Consider the following 23,735-nt stretch of genomic DNA (forward strand, 5'->3'; position numbering starts at 1 on the left):
CAAAAATGACCCGTTCAACTTAATCAAAAGTGACAACATACAAACTTTACTGAAAATACTTTTATTGATTTTTTTAGAATGTGATTTCTTTGAAATAATATATTATTCTTCCCCACAATAGCATGTGACACCTCAGCATGGTGGTGTAATGAATAAAGTGCTTGTGATGAAAACTGCCACACAACCATTATAGTCAGAATTCAGTGCAGTACAATTACCAGATCACACCTTGAAATCAACACGGCTTTGGAGAAGCCACTGACTTTAGGCACAGAGAACTGCCGATCATCTCCAAGAGAAACTTTATGGCACTGCACTTCCAAATGGATACAAACAGAAATACAGGAAGTGCAATAACTCCTCTAAATAAGTCTTATTCTTCATAGGCAGACACTTGGGAAAAAAATGGCTGTCCTGTAACAAAATGCTAAATATTTATACATACATGCTTAGGTTACATTTCTGACACTACAGAAATATATATATATATATTTTTTTGATATATATATATATATAAATTAAACAGGACAAGTTTTACGCAGCCAGCATATTTTCTGTTTAAATTGCTGCTTTACATCAAATACATGAAATACCAGCTAGTAGAATAAACAGGGACGGGGCCCTGCACAGGAATATCCCTTACAGTTCTGACTACAGCTAGCGCAAGACGACCAGCTATGCAATATTCATACAGCAGAAGAGTCGATGGAATGTGCCAAAGAATCCGATTGCAATAATAAACATGAGAAGTAAACATTCTTCAGTATTTAAAAAACATAACATGTTAGGGAACACAAAAACTGTTGTGAAACTACAGACATGTTTCAGTGCAGGCATTTCTGAATCCAAGCATCAAACGTATCAAAATAACAACAAGAATATACACTCGACACTATCATTGGTGCAAATATTGGTCTTACAACATCATATGCTGTCAACGACTGGTTTCTTATTTTTACGAGAGCTAACTTAGTACAAATGTAAAGTGATGCAGCTGTATTGCAGTATTTTTTCCCGTCAAATGACTAAAGACCCGTTTCAGTCGCCAGGACTCCTGGAGCAAGTAGGGGAAGGGAAAAGACAGCCTACACTGTTCACCGAACAATAGCGCAACACACACAAGCAAAAAAATTCTTTATTTGTTTGTTTGTCGATCTCAGTCCAAGTTCTTCTCAAAGGTTGCCATTATGTCTCTCTGCATGGTCATATCAATGACTCCGGACATCTAAGAGAAATAACATTAAAAATGATTTAACAACATGATAAAAACATTAATATTTTTAGTAGGAGTAGTAATAGTAGTAATAATAAATATTTTTATATTTAACAACAACAATAACATCAGTAATATTTATTGTGGTTATTATTATTAAAACCATAAAGTGTAATTTTTGTTATGAATGTTAATAAACAATATAACATTTGTTATTACAATTTTAATTATCTTAATAGTAATTATAATTTAATAAATAAATAAATTTAATAATAAAATAATTAGTAAATCATCTTTATATGGCAATAATAACAGTAATATTTATTGTGGTTATTTATATAACCATTAAGTATAATATTTGTTATGAAGGTTAATAAACAACATAACGTTATTATAGTTGTAATTCTTTTAATATGAATTATAGTATATAATAAACAACCTAATTAGTAAATCATCTTTATATTGTAATAATAACAGTAATGTCATAAGGTATATTATTATTACTGATTATAAACATAACTGATATTTGTTAATAATTATTTTTGTTATTTTCCTATTAATAATTATAATCATCGTAAATCAACAATTATATGGTAAGAACAATAACAGTAACAATGTTTACTGTTGTTATTAATTTAATGCTAATAAACAGCAAAACAGATATTTGTTATTACACATTATAATAAACAATTATATTAATCGCAGGGCAGCCCTCAACTAAGGTTTTTTCTGGTTGACTAGTTTTCGTTCATTTTAAGCAATAGTCGACTAATCGCACGTTTATTAATAAACAATTTAAAATCATTATAATGAGCTTTTAATTGCCTACATAGCCCAATAAGCGATCAAGCACACACATAAAGCTTGCCACAGAGCATTGCAGAAGCTATGAATGGGTCAGGGAAAAACAGTAAGGAGACTGCATTAACATTTTAATAATTTGATAAACTAGTGCTTTCTTTGTTTTCGGCTTCAAGGTGGCCGCCACACAGGGATTGTCGAGTTGGATTTGTTAAACTTGGGGTTGTCTGACTCTGATGGGATTAATGCTCTCCCAGGGGCCTCCCGCAGAGCAGCCTCACTTAGCCGGGCCGACCAATGCGATCTCATTTTGAGAATATTTTGCCGCCCAATCCCCATCTCACTGACGGGCCGCCCGGCTCCGGAGACGCGGACGATAAAGGCAGTTTCTACGGCTGGAAGGACGAGGATGCCATCCCATTATCTGTAGTCCTTCAGGCTTATGATCCTACGGCTCAGTCCTCCTCGTGTTTTGTGCGAGCAGCTGCACGCCTCAATATCAAATGGCCAGTACTTCAAATGCGTCGGACCAGGAAAAGGACTCGTACGATGAGAGTCTTCTCAGACCTTCCCCGGCCCTTAAAAGTTGCTTCTCCCGGTTTTCTCTGCATGTGCGAAACACATGTAGCATCACAGCCTGTTCTTCCAGGCAAAATGGATCGTTTTCCCGCATTCATTCATCAGGCCTCTTATTAAGCCCCGGCGTCTACTCCCTGCCATCCGCTTACCAGCGAACTGCTGGTCGACATGGGATGACAGAAGAAAGGGTCGCCATAACCCACATTCTCTGGGAGGAGTTACTCATGGTGAATCACCTTGTTCTTCGTAATTCCCATCAAACTGTCCGAACAAGTGGGCGTATACTATGGCTCTCTCGGTGGTCAGAGAGCATGCTTTGTGGCTTAATCTTTCAGGTCTCCCTGAAAGCTAATCGCCGGTCAAGACTCTTCGGTCCTGCCATCGTGCTAATACAGCAGTGCTACGACAATAAGGAAAAGGAGGACGAGGGTTTTAAACTTTGCCATCCTAGGAAGCCTGCGCCACGCCAGATTCCCTCTGTGCGGCCGGATTAAAAAAATTTTAAATACAAAAGAAAACCCTAACCCCACTCCCAATGATTTAAAGCATAGTGGTCAGCTTGTTGCACGGCCACAGGTGGCTTTGAGTTCAAGTTCATAGGCAGCAAGCCCTCCAGACACCAGTTCTGCCCCTCATATTTCCCTGTTTAAACAACTGAGGTTATCTGTTGGAGGAGTCAGGGGTGTTGGCACGGGCTTCACTGTTCCTGATGTAGCCCATTGTGTTTCCCCATTTACAGATGGGAATACAGTGAGGAAAAAGTGAACAAGCAGTGTCACCACACAGCTTCCTTCACACTTCTCTCACAAATTCAATAAAGGCTCCGGCCTCAGTGTTGCCCAACACACAAAAAAGATAAAAATCAAACATATCACATGAATTCGTTGAGAAGAAAGAATCTCTTTACAGCCCCACGTCACTCCTTTGTTACCCACCGAGATGGCGACATTGTACCACAAATGCGCAAACCGGCCGAACTAGCAGCTCTAAGCAGTTCTCCAGTTTGTATGGGGATGCTCACAAATCACTTACAATCCATTACTCATGGACCTCCTGTCCCAAGCGAACGGGGAAATCCCCCACCCTCACCCAGACTGGGTGGCTCTCTCGGGCCTGGCCCATGAGAGAGCAAACTTAAACACATTGGGGCTCCCCGGGGGTTCTATCTTTCAAGACAGCTCTGCTCCTGGCCTTGGCTTCTGCCAAACATGTCAGTGATTTGCACGTGCTCTCTGTTCATCCCTCGTGCACTAATTCTCTCGCAGTGGAGATGGGTTTTTTCCCAGGCCTAACCCTGCCTTTATGCCAGAATGCTTCCCAGCTTTCACCTGTAAAGTGTTTGAGCTTCTGCTTATCACCCTCCACTGCAGAGGTTCAGAGGCTAAATGCTTTATGTCCCGTTGTGCGGGGACCAGCCCTTTCAGGAGGAGTGATCAGCTCTTCATCTAATGGGTCCCCTGAACATGGGGAAAATCCATTTCCATAATGCCTCTCTCATTGGCTCGTGGAAGCCATCTCTCTGGCATATGAATCAAATGGAGTGCAGCCATGTGGGCCTCAGAGCGCAATTCATTAGGGCCATAGTGGCCTTACGTGTCGTTTAAAAGGGTTTCCTTGCAGAACATTTGTGCTGCTGCAAGCTGGGCTTCTTTTTTAAGCCTGGGTTGTCCAGCCCGGCTTATTTATCTCATTAAGCAGGTCATCTGTACCCTCTCCAGACACATTATTCTATTTTATGTATCTAAAGGTCAATCTATACACATGTATATTTCTATAATATTTGCCTTGGCATTATATTTGTTGTCAGGTCTCGTATGTTACCACATGTCATTTCTTACATGGACAGTATTGCATTCTCTCTTTTTTTGTGGGGTCAGATACTTGGTGATGTGTCAATCACTGCCTTGCCAGGTGACCGTCCTCTGGCTCACAGGGCCTCACTGTGAGTGTACTGGGCAATCAGGGAGCTGTCTATATCTCACATATGTGGCTCTAAAACACGAGATGATGAAAGAGAATAATAGGTTACTGTTCGTAACCCCGGTTCTCTGAAACATTGAGTGGAGAGATCCACCAAGTTTGCCCCGCTTGTTGCACGAGCAGGGAATATGCTCACCAAGAAAAGGAAGTGCGTGCAGGGGCTATATGCGCTCTGTTAAGGGGCGGCCCCTTACCTGCCATTGGGCACGCCCTCCTGTCGGTCAAGCCAGACTTGGTGCAATTGGATGCTTCTGTAGAGGTCGGGCGCCGATTCCCTTCCTATAGGTGAATCTCTCCACTCGATGTTTCAGAGAACCGGGGTTATAAACAGTAACCTATTGTTTTCACAGATTTGAAAGAAGTATTACTCTTATCTGTAAGACCAAAAATGACGGAGTAGCCTATTTTAGGAGTATGTGACCGCACCGACGCCTCCATCTGGCGTGACTTCACCAGTGGATCTTTTTATTTATTAATTTTCTACTTCAACAAAACAACTAATGTTAGCAATCTGTTAGTCATGGACTGCGTGACTTCACCAGTGGATCTTTTTATTTATTTATTTTTTTCTGCGACTAAGCAACTAATGAAATTTTGGTCGACCAAGCCTCTTCTAGTCAACTAACAATTAAACGACTATTATGGGGCAGCCTTAATAATTATATAATAAAATAAGTAACAATGTATGTGGTTATTATAAATCTAGAAGAACATACCTAATTGGATAAAATGTTTTTAAATGTATTGGGATAGTTCATCCACTGCATTTAAATGAAAATTCTGTCAATTACTCACCCTCATCGTTCCAAACCCCTAACATCTTCGTTCATCTCCGGAACATAAATATTAGATTAGATATTGATCCTGCAAAGACAACAATGGAACAACCACATTCAAAACCCAGAGAGGACATCGATAAAACAGTCCATGTGACATCAGGGGTTCAACTGTAATGCTATGAATCTATGAGAATACTTTTTGTGCATAAAGAAAAATAACTTTATTCAACAATTTCTTCTCTTCCGTGCCAGTCTTCAACACACGTTCATGAGAGTCCCATGGCACAAGTCATTATTTTTGTTTTCTTTGCACACAAAAAGTATTCTCGTACCTTCATAAAATAACAGTTGAACCACTGATGTCACATGGACTATTTTAACATTGTACTTACTACCTTTCTGGGTCTTGAACGTGGTAGTTACATTGCTGTCTATGCAGGCTCAGAAAGTTTCGGATTACATCAAAAAATTTGTGTTTGGAAGATGAACGTAGGTCTTACGGGTTTGGAACGACATGAGGGTGAGTAATGACAGAATTTTCATTTTTGGGTGAACTATTCCTTTGAATATCAACATTTTAAAGTTACTTCCTAAAATACTTGGTGTGCAAAGTACTTACAGCCTCTCTCCTGCGGCGCTCCTGCTCTCTCTTGCGGGCCATCTCGCGTTCTCTGTCTACAGAGCTCTGTGGAAGAGAGGAGGGCTCAGGGGCTTTGGGGGTATCCAAGATGGCTGCCATCAGAGGCAGCTCTGCTGACTCCACTTCTGGCTTTGAAGGCGGGCAGTCCAGTTTGGATTTCTGAAGCTGCTGCGTTAGACTATAAATCATTAAAAGGCCACACTGTTAGCTAGATCAGTGAGAACAGTCGTATAATAATCAAATGTGGGCCATGGGGATATGACTGCAAATTAATAATAGAATAGAAACTTACACTGAACAAAATTATAAACGCAACACTTTTGTTTTTTTCCCCCATTTTTTTTATGAGCTGAACTCAAAGATCTAAGACTTTTTCTACAAATCTATCTAAATCTGTGTTAGTGAGCACTTCTCCTTTGCCGAGACAATCCATCCACCTCACAGGTGTGGGAAATCAAGATGCTGATTAGACAGCATAATTATTGCACAGGTGTGCCTTAGGCTGGCCACAATAAAAGGTCACTCTAAAATGTGCAATGTTACTGTTTTGGTCCACTTGATCCACAACGTTGACATCAGCAAACCGCTCACCCACACAATGCCATACATGCTGTCTGCCATCTGCCCTGTACAGTTCCAAAAACCAGTCAGTATCTGGTGTGACCACAATTTGCCTCATGCAGTGCAACACATCTCCTTCACATAGAGTTGATCAGGTTGTTGATTGTGGCCTGTGGAATGTTGGTCCACTCCTCTTCAATGGCTGCGCAAAGTTGCTGAATATTGGCAGTAACTGGAACACGCTGTTGTATACGCTGATCCAGAGCATCCCAAACATGCTCAATGTGTGACATGTCCGGTGAGTATGCTGGTCATGCAAGAACTGGGATGTTTTCAGCTTCCAGGAATTGTGTACAGATCCTTGCAACATGGGGCCATGCATTATCATGCTGCAACATGAGGTGATGGTCGTGGATGAATGGCACCACAATGGGCCTCAGGATCTCGTCACGGTATCTATAAAATGCACCTGTGTTCATTGTCCATAACATACGCCTGCCCATACCATAACCCCACCGCCACCATGGGCCACTCGATCCACAACGCTGACATCAGCAAACCACTCACCCACATGATGCCATACATGCTGTCTGCCATCTGCCCTGTACAGTGAAAACCGGGATTCATCCGTTAAGTCAGTTAAGACGACGAACTGCAGTCAGGTCAAGACCCCGATGAGGACGATGAGCATGCAGATGAGCTTCCCTGAGACGGTTTCTGACAGTTTATGCAAAAATTCTTTGGTTATGTAAACCGATTGTTGCAGCAGCTGTCCGGGTGGCTGGTCTCAGACGATCTTGGAGGTGAAGATGCTGGATGTGGAGGTCCTGGGCTGGTGTGGTTACACATGGCCTTTTATTGTGGCCAGCCTAAGGCACACCTGTGCAATAATCATGCTGTCTAATCAGCATCTTGATATGCCACACCTGTGAGGTGGATGGATTATCTCGGCAAAGGAAAAGTGCTAACTAAAACAGATTTAGACAGATTTGTGAACAATATTTGAGAGAAATAGGCCTTTTGTGTACATAGAAAAAGTCTTAGATCTTTGAGTTCAGCTCATGAAAAATGAGGGCAAAAACAAAAGTGTCAGGCTTATAATTTTGATCAGTGTAGATCATGCATTTGTCAAACTCGCTAGGTTTTGAAACAGAGCCATGGGAAGCTGTGGTCAGCTGGAATTATGTCTCCAGCCATGCAGAGATTGAAACTTCTCCAAAATGAAACTTACATAACACAGCTTTATATACTGTTGCCTTAAAAATAAGATTCTGTTTATACCCGCTTTTGTCTGTGCTGCTCTTCTCTCGACCAGCTTCCATCTGCAGTTTACGAGCTCTCTCTCGTTCCTCTTTCTCCATGGCAACTTTCCGAAACTGCTGGAAACTTTCCTTAGATGATTTGATTGGGCAAGCAGTTTGAGTAGCCATCTTCCCCAAGCTTGTCCAGGAGTCAACATGCTTTAGGACAATATCCTTAAACACACGTGAACAGGTCCAGGTTATCGGAGAGAACACCAAAGAGTGCATTTTTCATCTGCTACCCATATAAAGCATTGGTACCTTTTTAGGCAGGTTGGATTTTGCATCTTGAATGGGCTTGCATAGTTCACTGCTATCATACTTAGCTCCTAGAAAACGTGAAGAACCCATTTCAAGAAAATTTCAAGAAACCATTGAGAAAAAGGAGAGGACTCCGGAGGAAAACGGCAGGAAAAATGCTGACCGTGCATTTTGTGCAGCTGAATTGAGGGCTCTTCCAGTGTCTCTGGGCAGCTCTGCTCATCCCTCATGTTGTTTAATGGACTCTCATGCAGAGGTGACAACAATTTACACTGCTGCAGAAAGAAAGCAAGCACAAAAAGTGATTTGTGTGTCACCAACAACAACCAGGCCGAACACCATCCATCTGGATCCAAACCCTTCTTACACAAACTTTGTATAATTTTTTTAAGGAGTTTAATAAACAAGAAGTTAACACTGAGTCAGTTTAGACACAATATTGTCTTTTTTTCTGTTTCTTCACTGAAAACAGTTCCACAAAAAAAGGTGAAGAAGAACATTTGTGCATCTCAGAGCAACACTGCAGTATGAATGTTGCTGAATGAATGTTTTGATGGAATCATTTGATTCAGTGATGCATCCATAAAGACTGGCACTTGATTAGTTTCTAAATGAATCAGTTGTTGTCTGTGTCTTCTCCGATCAGCTTCCACCTGGAGTTTACAAGCTCTCTCTCGTTCCTCTTTCTCCAGGGAGAAGTTGACACTAGTTGCCGAAAGTCAGACACCGTGTCTATACTGGACGTGAGCAGTGCGCAATGCAACAAAATGCTATAGAACCCATTCTAATCAGTAATGCCAGTTGCTCTGTCACGTCCAGTTTAGACACAATGAGAGCCAGTCTCTAGATTTCAGTTGACAGATTTCATCAGGGTTACCAGGTTTTCACAACAAAACCCACCCAATTGCTACTCAAAACTAGCCCAATCGTGTTTCAAGGGGGGTCCCCCGGGTTCCAGGGGGTAAAATACAATTTTTTTTAATGGGGTTCCCCTGGTAAAATTCACATTTTAGGGGCTAAATATTATGTTCAGGAATGTTTAAAGTCTCATGTCATTTAAAAAACAAGTAAACAAATAAACCCAGACACCAACAGCACAGAAGGGTTAATTATTTAAATACCGGTACTTAACTATTTGGATATTTAAATTAAGTAAATATTAATGGTATTATAATTAAATAATGCATTAAATATTTAGACATTTTTAAGATTTAATTCAAAAACTAAATTTTTTAAACATTGAAAGGACTCATCAAAAAGGGTGCTCTAAGCTTTATCTTTAACTGTAGAAGCTGTTAAGTATATTCAGTCAACACAGACTTGTTGCTGCTATAGTTTTGTTACTCTGAATTTTCTCTGCATCACTTAATGCACAGGTTTGTTAAGACATCGGGTTGTCAGAGACAAGTTGCGGCATATCATGTGTCAGCTATTGCCAGAGATGTCAAAAGCATCAAATATTGGCAATATTAAGAGGATTTAGCATTTCCAATTAGTGTAGGCCAATAAAACTCATCAAATTAACACGCTTACCATTACTACCTCACATATGTACTGACTAAGTCCTACACGAAGTCTAGTACTGGTTGCTAATACAACGGATTAAGTTTAGACGTGTGCCCTTGCGTCCTCACATAATACAAACGGAGAGTTCAGTAATGTTACTATTATCTAGCAAATTTATTTTCCTCCGTATATCATACAGCGGCAATATCTTAACTCATAATACATGTAACCAAAACAACAAACCGTATTCCTCACCACCTAAGGCAAGACACAAAAGCACAGTCGAAAACTGTTTGCTTCCCCTAATCAGCAACACCTGTGTCTGGATTTCCTCTGAGTTAAATGCCCTACTTGGGCTGACCTGAGATCAGCTAGGCCACAAAACACGTACAGCCCCCTAGTGGCACAGGACAAAACTACATAAAATAATACAAAATGAATATGGCTCATACACTTACTTTTATTATTAAATTACAAATAATTTGCCCAATTCCTCAAATTCATAGCGCATCACCACATAACACAATGTGAGGATAATAAAAGATTAGGTTATAAGCTTAATTTAAAAAGCAAAACAAAAAGATGTTGTATAAAATTAATTTATACAATGAATTAAAGGCCTATAATTAAAATGATTAACACTGCTGTCAATGAAAATAAAGAGCAGCTTTATTTCATACACTGATTTTCAAAAACAACCTGTTTAGTGCAAAATATGTTTCTTTTCATGTTTTTCACTATACGGGCCACAAGAAAAATATTAACGGAATAATTTAAGACAGTTATATACCGTTCTCAGCATATGTTGAAGTAGACTTGTCTCTCATTGTCTCTGAGAATATGCGGCGTTAATGCAGCGTTAAGATCTGTGAGATTTTTTTACTTTAACTTTGTGTAGTGAATTGACTGAAGTTAACACGTTCACCGGCGTAACTCTTGCACAAAGTTTGCACGTTGCTTGTGTGACATCCATTGGCTCGCCTTCATGGTAAAATAAATATTTTCAATATTGTGACAGTACATCATGTATGCTTTGTTCTCATTTTGTTATAATGGGAAGATCTGCGAATGTGTAAAACTACGTAAACTTGCAAAGTCAGTGTGCACACACATACAAATAAAAAACAAGCAGGACCGTTTGATAACGGGTGAGTTCAAGCGGGCACAGAATTGAGAGGAGAAAGGACCCCATGATAAAAAGGGAACGATAAAATCTTGTCGTGTCATGGGTAACAACAAACATGTCGGACTACACAGATGTGACGGAACTCGTCGTGGACAACGGAAAAAAAATTAAACATGCTTATGCTTTCTGTGTTGATGTTGTGAAGCGTCACAGACGTGGCATCGGTTGTCGTCCACTACACACTACATGAGATGAAAAGATTAAATCTTGTGTCCCGACTACCACTGTTGTTTACGAATCCCCACAACACCTTACGTCAAGGAGGTAAGTGACATATGCTGCTTTTCCACTGCATGGTACGGCTCGGTATGGCACCGTATGGTATCACTTTTGGGGGGTTTTCCACTGGGTACAGTACCTGGTACTTTTTTTTAGTACTACCTCGGTCGAGGTTCCTAGTGAACAGTACCGTTACCAAAACGTGACTTGTAAACTCTGCTGATCACGGATTGGCCGGAGAGAATCGTCGCTACCTGCGTCACTGAACTTGCGACACAAACACAAAAGAAACGCTAGATTTAAATCAGCACAGCCAGCCAACGATCGAATGCAACCGTTTTGAACGAGCGCACCTTTTTTAACAACCAAAAAGTTTTGTTGTCTGTTGTGGAAGTACAGACTTTCATCTCGTTGATAGCAGAGGAGCAGATCCAGCGAGAGCTTGATGGGGTGACGCGGATTGAAAAAGTTTTTTTTAAGAGTTGTGGCAGTAGATGTGGCACAACAATAACGAAGTGTAAATAATCCCGCCCATTCTAAAGCGATACTAAACGGCAGTGGAAATGCAAGCCGTGCCGTACCGAGCCATACCATGCAGCGGAAAAGCGCCAATATAGTGCTAGTTAATCAGGAAGTAACGATTTTGTTCTCTTTGAAACACTGGATGGAAACGGCGCTTTATTCACAAACGTTTTATGCAATATTATGCCAGTTTTCCACACAAGTTAAATTTGAATCTTTGGATGAAAAGATTCCAGCCAGTCGGAGGATATCAAACACGTTTGATATGTTGAGCTGATTTTAGAACACATATCATTGTCACATCTAGGAACAAGTTACATGATTTCTGTGTAAGTTTGTTGTGATCAGAACAAATTTAACGTCTTGTAGTGTAATCCTCAGTTGTTTAGTGTATAATGGCCAGTTTTTCCTATGTGACCGAGTACAAAGTCAGTAAGCGTATGATGCCTAGTTTTTAAAACCGGTTCAAATTTTAATTGTGTAGTGTATTCCAGCCTTAAATTGTGTAGTGTACTTTTTAAAAAAAAGTGTTTGCAACAAACTATTCTAACAATCTATTTTAAATGACAACTTAATCTAATAAATTGAACAAGTTAAAGTCTTTTTGCATAGTTTTTCTGCATACAAAGACAAGTTTAGCAGAAATATATATTACCTCAAACTGAGAGCTGGAGGTAGGCTGGCTTCCTGTGACAGGAATGGCTGCAGGAGGTGAGGTCAGTGGTGACAGAAGAGGAAGAACACCTGCAAGATTGAGGGGAGGAAGAGAAAGATGGAATTTACTTTGAATTGGTATCGTGTTTTACGTGCATTAAAGCAGCACTATAAGTGAGAGACAGCAATGACATGCAACTAACTCAAAACAAACCACAGTTATGATGAACATACAATGTCAACTCACAATGGAAGGGAAAAGTTGCAGATGAACAATGTTAACAGAGCGAGGGGAGCGAGCGAGGGACGGAGATCGGCGGAGGTGACACATCAAGCGACCTCTTACCTTCCTGCTCAGATTTAAGTGGAGGCTTCTCTGCAGCAGCAGGTGATGGGGGGCCAACCTGAGAGACCTGCGGGTCGAGTGAAGGACTACGGGGGAATGACGGATCTGAAAGGAGTGAGGTCGGTGTGTGTGGGGAAATCGACAAGTGGGAAGATTTGAGTGGGGTGGTTGTGTTGTCTTTATAGGGGGAGGTGACAGAAGTGTTACATAAAGGGTTGATGGCCTGGTCTGAAGGTAGGCTGAGCGGTAAAGGGGCAGTCCAGGTTTTATGAGGTAGTGGGGCAGCTTTGCCACTAGGTCTGGACGGCTGAGGAGGCAGCCGACTGTGTAATGCTGTTGCAGGAGGAGGGTAGAGGGATGGACAGAAAAGTGTTCAGGTGAAAAATCAAAGTTGCCAACAACTATCTGTTCTCCATATGAGTAATAAAGAAATCATTTTCGGAGGTCATTTAATTTGTTTTGTACATCATGATGTGGCCACAGAAAACACATTAAGTGAACAGAAGTTTGATCAATGGCACCGAGCCTAACCTGGGAATGCCATAATGATGTCCTCGGCAGGATGCTTTACTTGTTGTGACGCAAACAGGTCTTTGGAGTCTGCCTCTGAGACTAGTGATGCTGGACGAGACTGGCACATCATGACTGAGGCAGAAGAAGAGTCCTTTACCTCAGCAACGGCCTGCCGCGATGCCTGTTTGGGAAGGGGGACAAGGGGGCAATATTTCACTCAGGAAATATCTGGCACTACATGAAGTGAAATGCTCCATGTGCCAAATATTAAAGGAGTGGGAGAAGGCCAGTTAATATTGGTTGTCTCTTATTGGCTTGTGTGCTTTTTACCTTGTTTTTAATTTTGTGGGCATGGCCAGGGGATTTGCTTTGCTTCCTCTTAGCTTTCTGCTCTGTAAGACATGCACAATGCACACTGAGGTCATTTCACTTCAGTCATGACTGCGGCAAAGGCCAACCCCATCCCAAGGGCATTCCTGCTGGTTTGCTCCGTTTATATTTTATTACTGGAGTTCAGACAAACTGTGTATGCAATTTAAGTACTATAAAGTGTCACAATCCCTGTAAATAAATACAAATAAATCATAAAAAGTTTCATTACAAGTGGTCTTTTTTTTTTCTTCAAAGTAGTGTGAGCAACTTGTTAAAGTGTTTTGTTATGCGAGTAAACAATGTGATTAATAAAGAATAAAAAAATAATAATAATTAAAAAAAAAAACGATGTGAAATGACAAAGCAAAGGGAAAGAAAACACAACACTTATATTAACATACAACAGTTGTCTATGAAAATGTGTTTTATTTAAATCCCTGGGTGTTAAACACCAAGCTCAATGAGTAAGCTTTATACCTGTTCAGGTAAATAAAAATTCACACATCTACAAAATATGCAACAGACTTATGACAGCTTGTTTTGGTCCTACCTTCCATGTTCCAACTATAGTTTACAATCAAAGTACCTCACATACAACATATCGATGTATGCTTTTTACAATCTATTGTAGATTATCATTACATATACATCTATGCATAACCTCAAACAAAGAACAAAAAGTGAAATTACAATGTAATGCAACAGGGGAAACCACACAGTAATGATTCAAAGCAGCAGTTTAAAACAGACCAGCTGTAACTCTTAACTGGGACAATAGCATGTGACACGTAAACTGCTGTGCTCTCAGGTATGTTTGGTGAAGGTCCAAATTAGAAACTGGCGTTTCTTCTAAGCCCTTACCACTATTTTGAACTTGAAAGTGCTGTGAGTGTACAAAACAAAGAAAACCCCATACCAAGAGCCAGCTGGTCTTAAACTACAGCAACAACATAAGTGATTGTGATGAAACAAGAACAAAATATCAAACATTTGAAAACAACAAATAAATAATAGCACCCAACAAAAACTACAGAAAGAGTGCGAGAGAGAAAAAATAAAACTTTCTTTTAAAACATTCTTTTACCTTTTATCTAGAGCCAAAAGTGCACAATTTTCTTTATATTACAAAAGTGGTAAAACACAAGAAGTGAACACAAAAAATTGAAACAAACACCATTTTTTAATTGGGGAAAAAAAAGTTGTTAAGATGAAATAAGTGAAACTTTATAATGCTGGGGGCGTGTCCGAGTAAGCTTGACAATTTTTGGTTTGTTTTCTGCACCAGTGGCCAGATTGATAGCAGGGGGAACAGACTGGCCTCAGAGACAGTGAGTGAATAAAAGGGTTGGTGGGTAGGTGTGAAGCAGCTAACCTGAATCAGAGTCACAGCTATCAGAGGAGCTAGAGTCACTACTACTGCTGTCAGAGCTGGACGAGCTGCTGCTGCTGTCACTCAGACGAGACGGACGGCTCATGTCTTTAAACTCCCCTTCCGCTTCAACTGCACACAGAAGGGGAAACATATAGGTTTACACTGCATTTATATGACGACATAAAAAAAAAGAACGAACAAATAAATACCTATACTTACTTTTGCCCTTTTTATTATTATTTGATTCTCCATGTGTGTGTTGCAGCTCTTGGTCCATTTCCTTGATTTTAGACTTCTTCTGGAGCTTCTTTTCTAATAATGTAAAAAGATCACACAATAAATACAGGTCCTTCTCAAAAAATTAGCATATTGTGAAAAAGTTCATTATTTTCCATAATGTAATGATAAAAATTAAACTTTCATATATTTTAGATTTATTGCACACCAACTGAAATATTTCAGGTCTTTTATTGTTTTAATAATGATGATTTTGGCATACAGCTCATGAAAACCCAAAATCTCAAAAAATTAGCATATCATGAAAAGGTTCTCTAAACGAGCTATTAACCTAATCATACTAAAAAACTAAATAACTCTAAACACCGCCAAAAGATTCCTGAGGCTTTTAAAAACTCCCAGCCTGGTTCATTACTCAAAACCGCAATCATGGGTAAGACTGCCGTCAGGTGCTGTCCAGAAGGCCATCACTGACACCCTCAAGCGAGAGGATAAGACACAGAAAGAAATATCTGAACGAATAGACTGTTCCCAGAGTGCTGTATCAAGGCACCTCAGTGGGAAGTCTTTGGGAAAGAAAAAGTGTGGCAAAAAACGCTGCACAATGAGAAGAGGTGACCGGACCCTGAGGAAGATTGTGGAGAAGGACCGATTCCAGACCTCGGGGGACCTGCGGAAGCAGTGGACTGAGTCTGGAGTAGAAACATCCAGAGCCACCGTGCACAGGCGTGTGCAGCAAATGGGCTACAGAGAAGCAGCACTGGACTGTTGCTCAGTGGTCCAAAGTACTTTTTTCGGATGAAAGCAAATTTTGCATGTCATTCGGAAATCAAGGTGCCAGAGTCTGGACGAAGACTGGGGAGAAGGAAATGCCAAAATGCCTGAAGTCCAGTGTCAAGTACCCACAGTCAGTGATGGTCTGGGGTGCCATGTCAGCTGCTGGTGTTGGTCCACTGTGTTTTATCAAGGGCAGGGTCAATGCAGCTAGCTATCAGGAGATTTTGGAGCACTTCATGCTTCCATCTGCTGAAAAGCTTTATGGAGATGAAGATTTCGTTTTTCAGCACGACCTGGCACCTGCTCACAGTGCCAAAACCACTGGTAAATGGTTTACTGACCATGGTATTACTGTGCTCAATTGGCCTGCCAACTCTCCTGACCTGAACCCCATAAAGAATCTGTGGGATATTGTGAAGAGAAAGTTGAGAGACGCAAGACCCAACACTCTGAATGAGCTTAAGGCCGCTATCGAAGCATCCTGGGCCTCCATAAACACCTCAGCAGTGCCACAGGCTGATTGCCTCCATGCCACGCCGCATTGAAGCAGTCATTTCTGCAAAAGGATTCCCGACCAAGTATTGAGTGCATAACTGAACATAATTATTTGAAGGTTGAATTTTTTTGTATTAAAAACACTTTTCTTTTATTGGTCGGATGAAATATGCTAATTTTTTGAGATAGGAATTTTGGGTTTTCATGAGCTGTATGCCAAAATCATCAGTATTAAAACAATAAAAGACCTGAAATGTTTCAGTTAGTGTGCAATGAATCTAAAATATATGAAAGTTTAATTTTTATCATTACATTATGGAAAATAATGAACTTTTTCACAATATGCTAATTTTTTGAGAAGGACCTGTATAAGATAAAAATTCTCCTTTTACACACCAATTTTGTAAGAGCTGTAGAATAAGTTTCCGTATTTTAACCACTAACCATGTTTAAGTTCTAAATAATAATCAAAAATATATATATTTAATTAGTCTTTTAGGTAAACCATACACATGAAAGAAAAAGTGAGGGAAAAAATCCTTTATGAACACTTTCACAGTGAAGCAAAAATAATGTACTGATATACTGCGGGAATTACATTTTTTCCAGATAATGATGAAAAGTGTCCCCTGACTTGGCGTATGTAGTTGTAGTATGAAAAACATATGCAAATATTTCAGATTTGCATGCTATTCAGTTGTATTACGCGTGGTGTGAAAAGCTTTTAGTACCATCTTTCATATATATAATGTGTCTCAGCATAAAAGCTCGTAATATTGACCGAACAGTACTTACTGTCAGCTTCTTTCGGTTTCTTTTGGAGGCAAGCAACAACATAGCACTTGAGAGCTCGAAGAGTTGAAGGTTTAAGAGTCTCAAAGTCGATCTCGATCTCCTCAGGGTCTGTGTCTCTAAGCAAGGGTTCTCGTGCCTTGATGATGTTCACTACTTTGCCAAGCTTGTCTCCAGGAAGCTTGTTAATGTCCAAACTCAGTTGCCGTTTCTCCTCATAAGACATGGGTAATGTATTCATCTCTTCCTCGGAGTCATATGCTCTGCTCTCCTTCCGCCTGAGAACAAAGTTGATGTAATTTTGATTTCTTTGAGAATTTGTCTCTTGACATAAACATAAATTCATTAGCTGCTGTATGGAAATAATGAAAAGAATAACAAAGTCCAGTAAATGGTAAACGTGTTTGTACTACAAACCAGTGTGTGCATAATTAATATAGGGCTAGTACATTAAAATAACCAGTCACACCAGTTTGCAATATCAGGTGGCAAGGTGGATACTTAGGGTAGAAATGGGCATGATGTGCACCCACAAGCACCACACATTTTCTTACCCTGATGACTTGCTGTTAGACCTCTTCTCTATTTTTGCCGGTTTCTTTATTTCTTCACCTTTCCGCTTACTGGACTCTCTCTCTTTCTTCCTCTTCTTCTTGGACTTTTCCCTTTTCTTTGGTTTCAAGAGAGGTGTTTGGGTCAGTAACTGCAGCTGCTCTCGTACTGCTTTCAGCTGGTGAGTAAAGACAGAAATGACATTATATAAGGGTACACATATAAACACTGTCAATCTATAGTTCAAAACTTAGCAAGCTATTTTTTCCACTGCCTACTGTACAAATGGGCAGCATCCAAACCCTCACGGCAGGCTGATTTTGAATGCTCATACTGGCATGGAAGATTCGATTTAGCAACATGCTTAAGCGTGACACCTATTAAGTTTACAGCACAACACTATAATAACACAAGTAAAAATCACTTTGTAATTGCACAGACTTAAAGGGTTACTCCACCCCAAAATTGACATTTTGTCATTAATCACTTACCCCCATGTCGTTCTAAACCTGTAAAAGCTTTGTTCATCTTCGGAACACAATGTACAGCATTTTGGATGAAAACAGGGAGGCTTGTGACTGTCCCATAGACTGCCAAGTAAAATTTTGGCGAATCTGAGCAGTACACAGGCAGCGTACACTCTTCTGTGCCTGCGTACTGCTCAGGTTTGCCAAAATGGGGCTACAAATCATTGAATAAATTCATTATTTTTGTTTTATTCGCATACAAAAAGTATTGTCATCGCTTCATAACGTTACGGTTGAATCACTGATGGCAGATGGCCTATTCTGACGATGATTTTCATACTTTTCTGGACCTTGACAGTGTATTTTACTTGGCAGTCTATATGGGACAGTCAAAAGCCTCCCTGTTTTTCATCCAAAATATCTTAAATTGTGTTCCGAAGATGAACGAAGCTTTTAAAGGTTTTGGAACGACATGGGGGTAAGTGATTAATGACAAAATTTTAATTTTGGGGTGGAGTATCCCTTTAAAGTCCTCCCAAGTATGTACCTAAAAGAGACCTCTCTCGCTTTTTGGCAAAGAACATTCTGGAATTGTTTTTACTGCAAAGAACACATGCAATACTGCCATAAAATTCTCTGAAGGAGGCAGCACCACATTGGGCGTGACTATAATGTGTGTATGTTTGAGAGGACTCAAATGTCTATTTACAAGTCTCACCTGTTCCTCCAGGCTGGCAAGCCTCTGCGCTCTCTCCTCTTCATCTTCTGTGTCTGAGGAGTTTTCTGATGGAGACGATGATTCGCTGTCACTGCTCTCAGAGCTGGACGGACTGTGTGCTCTCTCCTTCCTTACTCTGTTCTGACTAGAGGATGGTGCTGAATTCCTCGGCTCGTCAGGAATCTTGGAGAAGCGAAACTCAAAAACATCCTGGGTGAAAAATACAAATATTCCGCATTTACCCATAGAAAAATAAGACAAACACTGGATTTTAAAAGATGATCAAACCATCTAAAGACACACCTGAAGTTTTCTTGCCATGACCACTACCTCATGGCTGGGTGGATTGTATTTGTAGCAGTTTGAGAACATGAGCCGCACATCTGCAGCGAATTGCAATGCATCGGTGTACTCACAAGCTTCCATCTTTTTCTAATAGAAAAAAATAAGTCCATTACATAAAAACAATAACAGTGAGCCAAGCTTATCCAAAAATATTAACACTACCATGGTACTCACTCTGATGGTACTCATATCCATAGGTTGGTGAATGATTTCATGATAATCAAGAAGGCCCAGTGCCTTAGCATCCACAGGCTTATAAAAGGGCCAGGCGTAGGCAGAATGCTTTTTGGCAAACATCTCTTTCAGGATGGCACTGCAGTATTTGAGTCTCTCTGAGAGTTTGGTCCTTCTGCCCACCTGATGCTGTGGTGGTGATTCAGGAAGGTCTTTACAGGGAGGTTTGATGGGTCGGCCGCTGCCTCGCCTGGAGAATAACTTAAGGACTTTTGGTTCTGTTACACAAGGGGACAACTCACAGCTGGTGATGGAAGAGGCAGAAGGGGTCGTAGTGTCTGCTTTTCTTTTCACACCATTTTTCAACTGAAAGAAAGGGTACATGCAGAATACAGTTAACTAAAAAAAAAAAAAAAAAATTTTTTTTCAAACACAAAACTAAACATCCAAAAAAAATACAATCAACACAAATAAACGTACTGATTGTGAAATTCAGGAAAAAAATAGGATGTTCCTATCAAATCACTGTAATTACTGTGGCATACAATGAGTATTAACACCCGAGTTCAGTTTGTACAAGAGGCTTATGATACAGCTGATACACATGTTAGAGGTGCAAGTGGAGGAGGTTTGAGAGGAACTGACTTTGGCTGTGAGTTGTGAAGAGAGGGGAGCAGAGGGAATTGTGTGGAGAGCATCTGGAGGGATGACGGTCACTGTTTGTTGGAAAACCACTTCAGACACAGGAGACTGTGGCCTCTTTAACACTGCAAAAAATGCAAATACTAACTTCATTTTCACTGTACACTAGCATACACAACGCAGAAACCTGATACATGTAATTTGTCATCAATTTATTTAAATGGCCTGGATACCTGCTGTTGGCTTCCTTCCTCCTTTCACAGGAGCTTTAGTGGTCAGAGCAGAGATCTCAAACTCATCTTGAGGCATCTTTGCCACCTTCTCCAAAAAAAGCTTCTCAAGGGCTTGAGCCATCAGAACAATGTCATCTCCTGGCTGAAACCACAAACACACAAAAAAGTTTGAAACCAAATGTTGTGCATCAATTCTTAGCAACATTACATAAAACAGCAGCAGAGTCCTCACCCGATTGTACATGTAACAGTTTGTGAACATGGTGTTGAAGTCTTCTATACACTCCATTGCCTTCCAGTAGTAATTGTTTTCAAGACGCTTTTTAATGGTACTCAAGTCCATAGGGTTCTTGATGATTGTATAATAATCCTAAATTAAGTGGAAATATTGAAGCAAGCATAAAGATTTATAAAGTTTTGCACCTAAAATCTGTGTAATCAGTAAAATAGCCTTTAAATGACAGAGCACGCTGAGACTTACTGGCAAATTGAGTCGGACCGCATCCACAGGCTGTCTGAAAGGCCAGGAGAATTGATGTCTCCACAGGGACTTTATCACCACTTTTTCTAGATACTGCAACTGATTGGTTAGGCGCCCAGGCATTTTAGAGTTCTTGAACTCGGGGGGTGGGGGATTCCCATTCATGGTGAGGTTCTGTGAGGGTTTCACATCAGACATTGTCTGAGCTGTTCCAGGAAGTGGTGACCAGTATGGAAAAGGCTTTTGCAACTAAACCTAGGCAGCTCAGTGAGCATTACACTTCCACTGCCTGAGCCACTGTAAACAGGGAGAGCAGTGTCAACATTCTCATACCATTCTGCACTGCTGTTAATTATTTTTAGGGAACTCAGAAAAAGCAGCAGATTAGAGCAAACACAGTCCTTTTATGACAAGTGTAATAGCTTCAGTAATACACACATGCTGTATAAAGTCCTAGTTAATGACACTGCACTGTAGCCCTCGGGACTACTGCAGGTTTCATGCAGTATGCAGTGCCCTCTATTGCCTATTAAATGAATACTACAACGCTTTTCAGCTCCACTCAAGACAAAAGGCATCGTTATTAGTTGAAAATACAGTATCTGAAATACCTCACTCAAAATAACTTTAAAATAAAAACTAAATAACATGTGGAAGGAAACTTGCCAGCTAAAAAGTCTTAATATCCTGACCTTTCTTTCCTTCCAAAAACAAATTGATATTAAAATATACTGAGAACTTGTCCAGCACATTACAAATAGACCATTGCTGTTTAGATGAAAACTGCCGATGTGACATTTTTCAGACTAATGTAAAATGAACTTAAACACAAAAAGCAGAAACTGATATTACTTTGTTTCTACCATTTGTTTCAAGGCAAAACTTTATATCCTTAATTTATATGCGCAACACTTACCAATTTAAACTGCTGTTTCTAGATGAAAAGTTACTCATTAGATCAATAACAGCTCTCAATAACTCTTACTTTCAGAATCTGGACAGTGAAAACTCCTTTAAATCGTCTCTGAAGCTCTCACGCTTTATTTAGCTCAGCTACAGAGGTTATCCTCCATCACTTACCACAAACTAAAAGGTCATCGTCCTGCTCAGTAAAGTAAAGTAGTATTTTTCTCATACACAAAAACATCTACAAACTATATTGATCATTATGTGCACTTTATTTAAATAAATGTAAAAGAAATCACTGTACAAGAAGCCTATGAACTTACAAAATTTATTTACACAAGAAAAACAATTCGAAAAAAAAAAATTATGTTTTTTTTTTTTGTAAGTTATATAAAACACTTAGTTTCACACTGGTTTGCTTATGATTGGGAAGGGGATCTTTTTGTTTTTGGAGGGGAGAAGCGAATGTTGTCCATCATCGATAAAGTCCACTTCAGAGATGAAGATTCTGTTTATTTTTCACACCTACAAGTTTAACAAGTTCTGAATCTGTATATACAAACGTAGCGACGTTGTGACAGTTTATTCTCGTGTGTTGTGGACAAACACGTGCCAATTTGTTAAACTGCAGACTGCACATTCATCTAACTTTACTCTGAAAAAGAAGCAGCTTTGTAGGTCAACAAAACAGACGAAAAATTAAAAATATTGAACTACAAAAAGCTCAATATACTTAAGGAGTGTAATATATACCATACGTTGCGTTTATAGGCAATATATATTTTGTTCCTTTACACAATCCAGGGCCATGCGTCATATAAACACGACGACCTCTTATGTATGACGCAACACTACTAACTTCCGGCTCAACATTACTGCCACAGAAGTGTCGCCGTTGCTTAAATAACCAGTTTTGGGGATAAACGTTAACTTATACAAGCATAAAACACTACAGATAATTAGGGTATATTTTACATGAATCCCATGAATAATCGAGTTAGCAAGCCTCGAGCCACAAAATGGCGCCTGGCTAGTTTTAGCACAGCTAGCCACACATTACCCCGCCCCGTCAGAGGCTGACATTGAGCTCAGTTAACAGTCCCTCCCCTAACCTAAATGAAGCTAGCTCAACCTGGATCCAAAATTTTACCTTTCCGTCTCGGGAACAACAAAGACAGTTTAAACTGCCGAACTGAGACAGACGATGCAGTGCAGGATGAGCTCTGCTGGAAAACTTCACCAACCGAAGGATCTTGTTGATGCTTTGCGCCCGAAAAACCCTCTTTGAAAACGACTTAAAGATTTTGAGCTTGGTTTTCAACGCCAAAAGAACAAATTAACATCATATACATGAATACGTTTGAAATAACACTGTTTCTTTGAAAGGTTAGTCATCAATGGCGGACGTCTCTCACGGCAACCGCCTGGTATTTATACCCTCCTGCTGAAAGCGCCTAATCCCATTGGACAAGACCCCTCACGTGCTCCCTTCTTCCCCCCCTCGCTGCTTTAAAAACGAGAAAATATTCCTTTAAACCGTATTGCATCGAAACCTCCCTCTATTTTATACCCTGAACAACTCAGAAGCGCTGTTTTACAATTAAACCTGTTTATGTTTACTATAGCGAACGGACTCCGAAAAGAAACAGACACGCACGTCAGAGTATTTTTTTAAAAGTGCGACATAGCTGGTCTACGTCACATGACCATTCTAGAACATTCTGTCGATCGCTATAGCTCGATTCCCCTCTTTAGTGTCTGTTAAATGATTACATTGTGGCTCTTTTCCGTGGCTTTGGTTGTCAGCTTCTGGCGAGTGTTGGACATCGGTCATCCCTGCAGCTTGAAAAATCTCACAAAGAGAACTATGATATGATGAGACCGCTGAGCAAAGCTGAAGGGAGGCGACCGCAAACTGCGCATGCGCACTTTCTTAACAGCGATTGGCTTCTCAGTTGACGCCGTACAACCTGCATTAAACCTCTTCAAGCAAGCTTCATCAGTTAAACACAACCCAAGACGAATACATAGAAAGGAGAAATGTCTATGGAAAATATAACAAAATAAATAAACATGTTTTTTAATCAAAAAAATGGAGCAAGAAAATCTCT

General features: G+C 40.1%; 1 protein-coding gene across 3 annotated transcripts; it reads right to left on the reverse strand.

Moving 5' to 3' along the window:
• Window positions 1-45: 45 nt before the first annotated feature.
• LOC109092050 (bromodomain testis-specific protein-like) lies at window positions 46-23,545 on the reverse strand. Of its 3 annotated transcripts, none has more exons than XM_042725792.1 (21): window positions 23,398-23,545; window positions 20,719-21,015; window positions 20,470-20,607; window positions 20,238-20,379; window positions 20,008-20,129; window positions 19,363-19,728; window positions 19,147-19,275; window positions 18,844-19,053; window positions 17,661-17,836; window positions 17,110-17,384; window positions 15,025-15,117; window positions 14,806-14,934; window positions 13,392-13,453; window positions 13,080-13,242; window positions 12,549-12,881; window positions 12,204-12,292; window positions 8,279-8,390; window positions 8,116-8,183; window positions 7,835-8,028; window positions 5,972-6,170; window positions 46-1,225 (listed from the first exon to the last, which is right to left on the reverse strand). In XM_042725792.1, the coding sequence occupies exons 2-21, from the start codon at window positions 20,914-20,916 to the stop codon at window positions 1,157-1,159; spliced, it is 3,267 nt and encodes a 1,088-aa protein (XP_042581726.1). In that variant the 5' UTR covers window positions 20,917-21,015; window positions 23,398-23,545; the 3' UTR covers window positions 46-1,156. The 3 variants fall into 3 exon arrangements, with proteins under 3 accessions (XP_042581726.1, XP_042581725.1, XP_042581727.1); XM_042725791.1 differs by having other exon boundaries at window positions 22,775-23,534; XM_042725793.1 differs by lacking the exon at window positions 12,549-12,881 and having other exon boundaries at window positions 22,775-23,532.
• Window positions 23,546-23,735: the final 190 nt, after the last annotated feature.

Source organism: Cyprinus carpio, chromosome B6 (assembly GCF_018340385.1).
Source record: "Cyprinus carpio isolate SPL01 chromosome B6, ASM1834038v1, whole genome shotgun sequence".
In the NCBI taxonomy this organism is placed as follows: domain Eukaryota; kingdom Metazoa; phylum Chordata; class Actinopteri; order Cypriniformes; family Cyprinidae; genus Cyprinus; species Cyprinus carpio.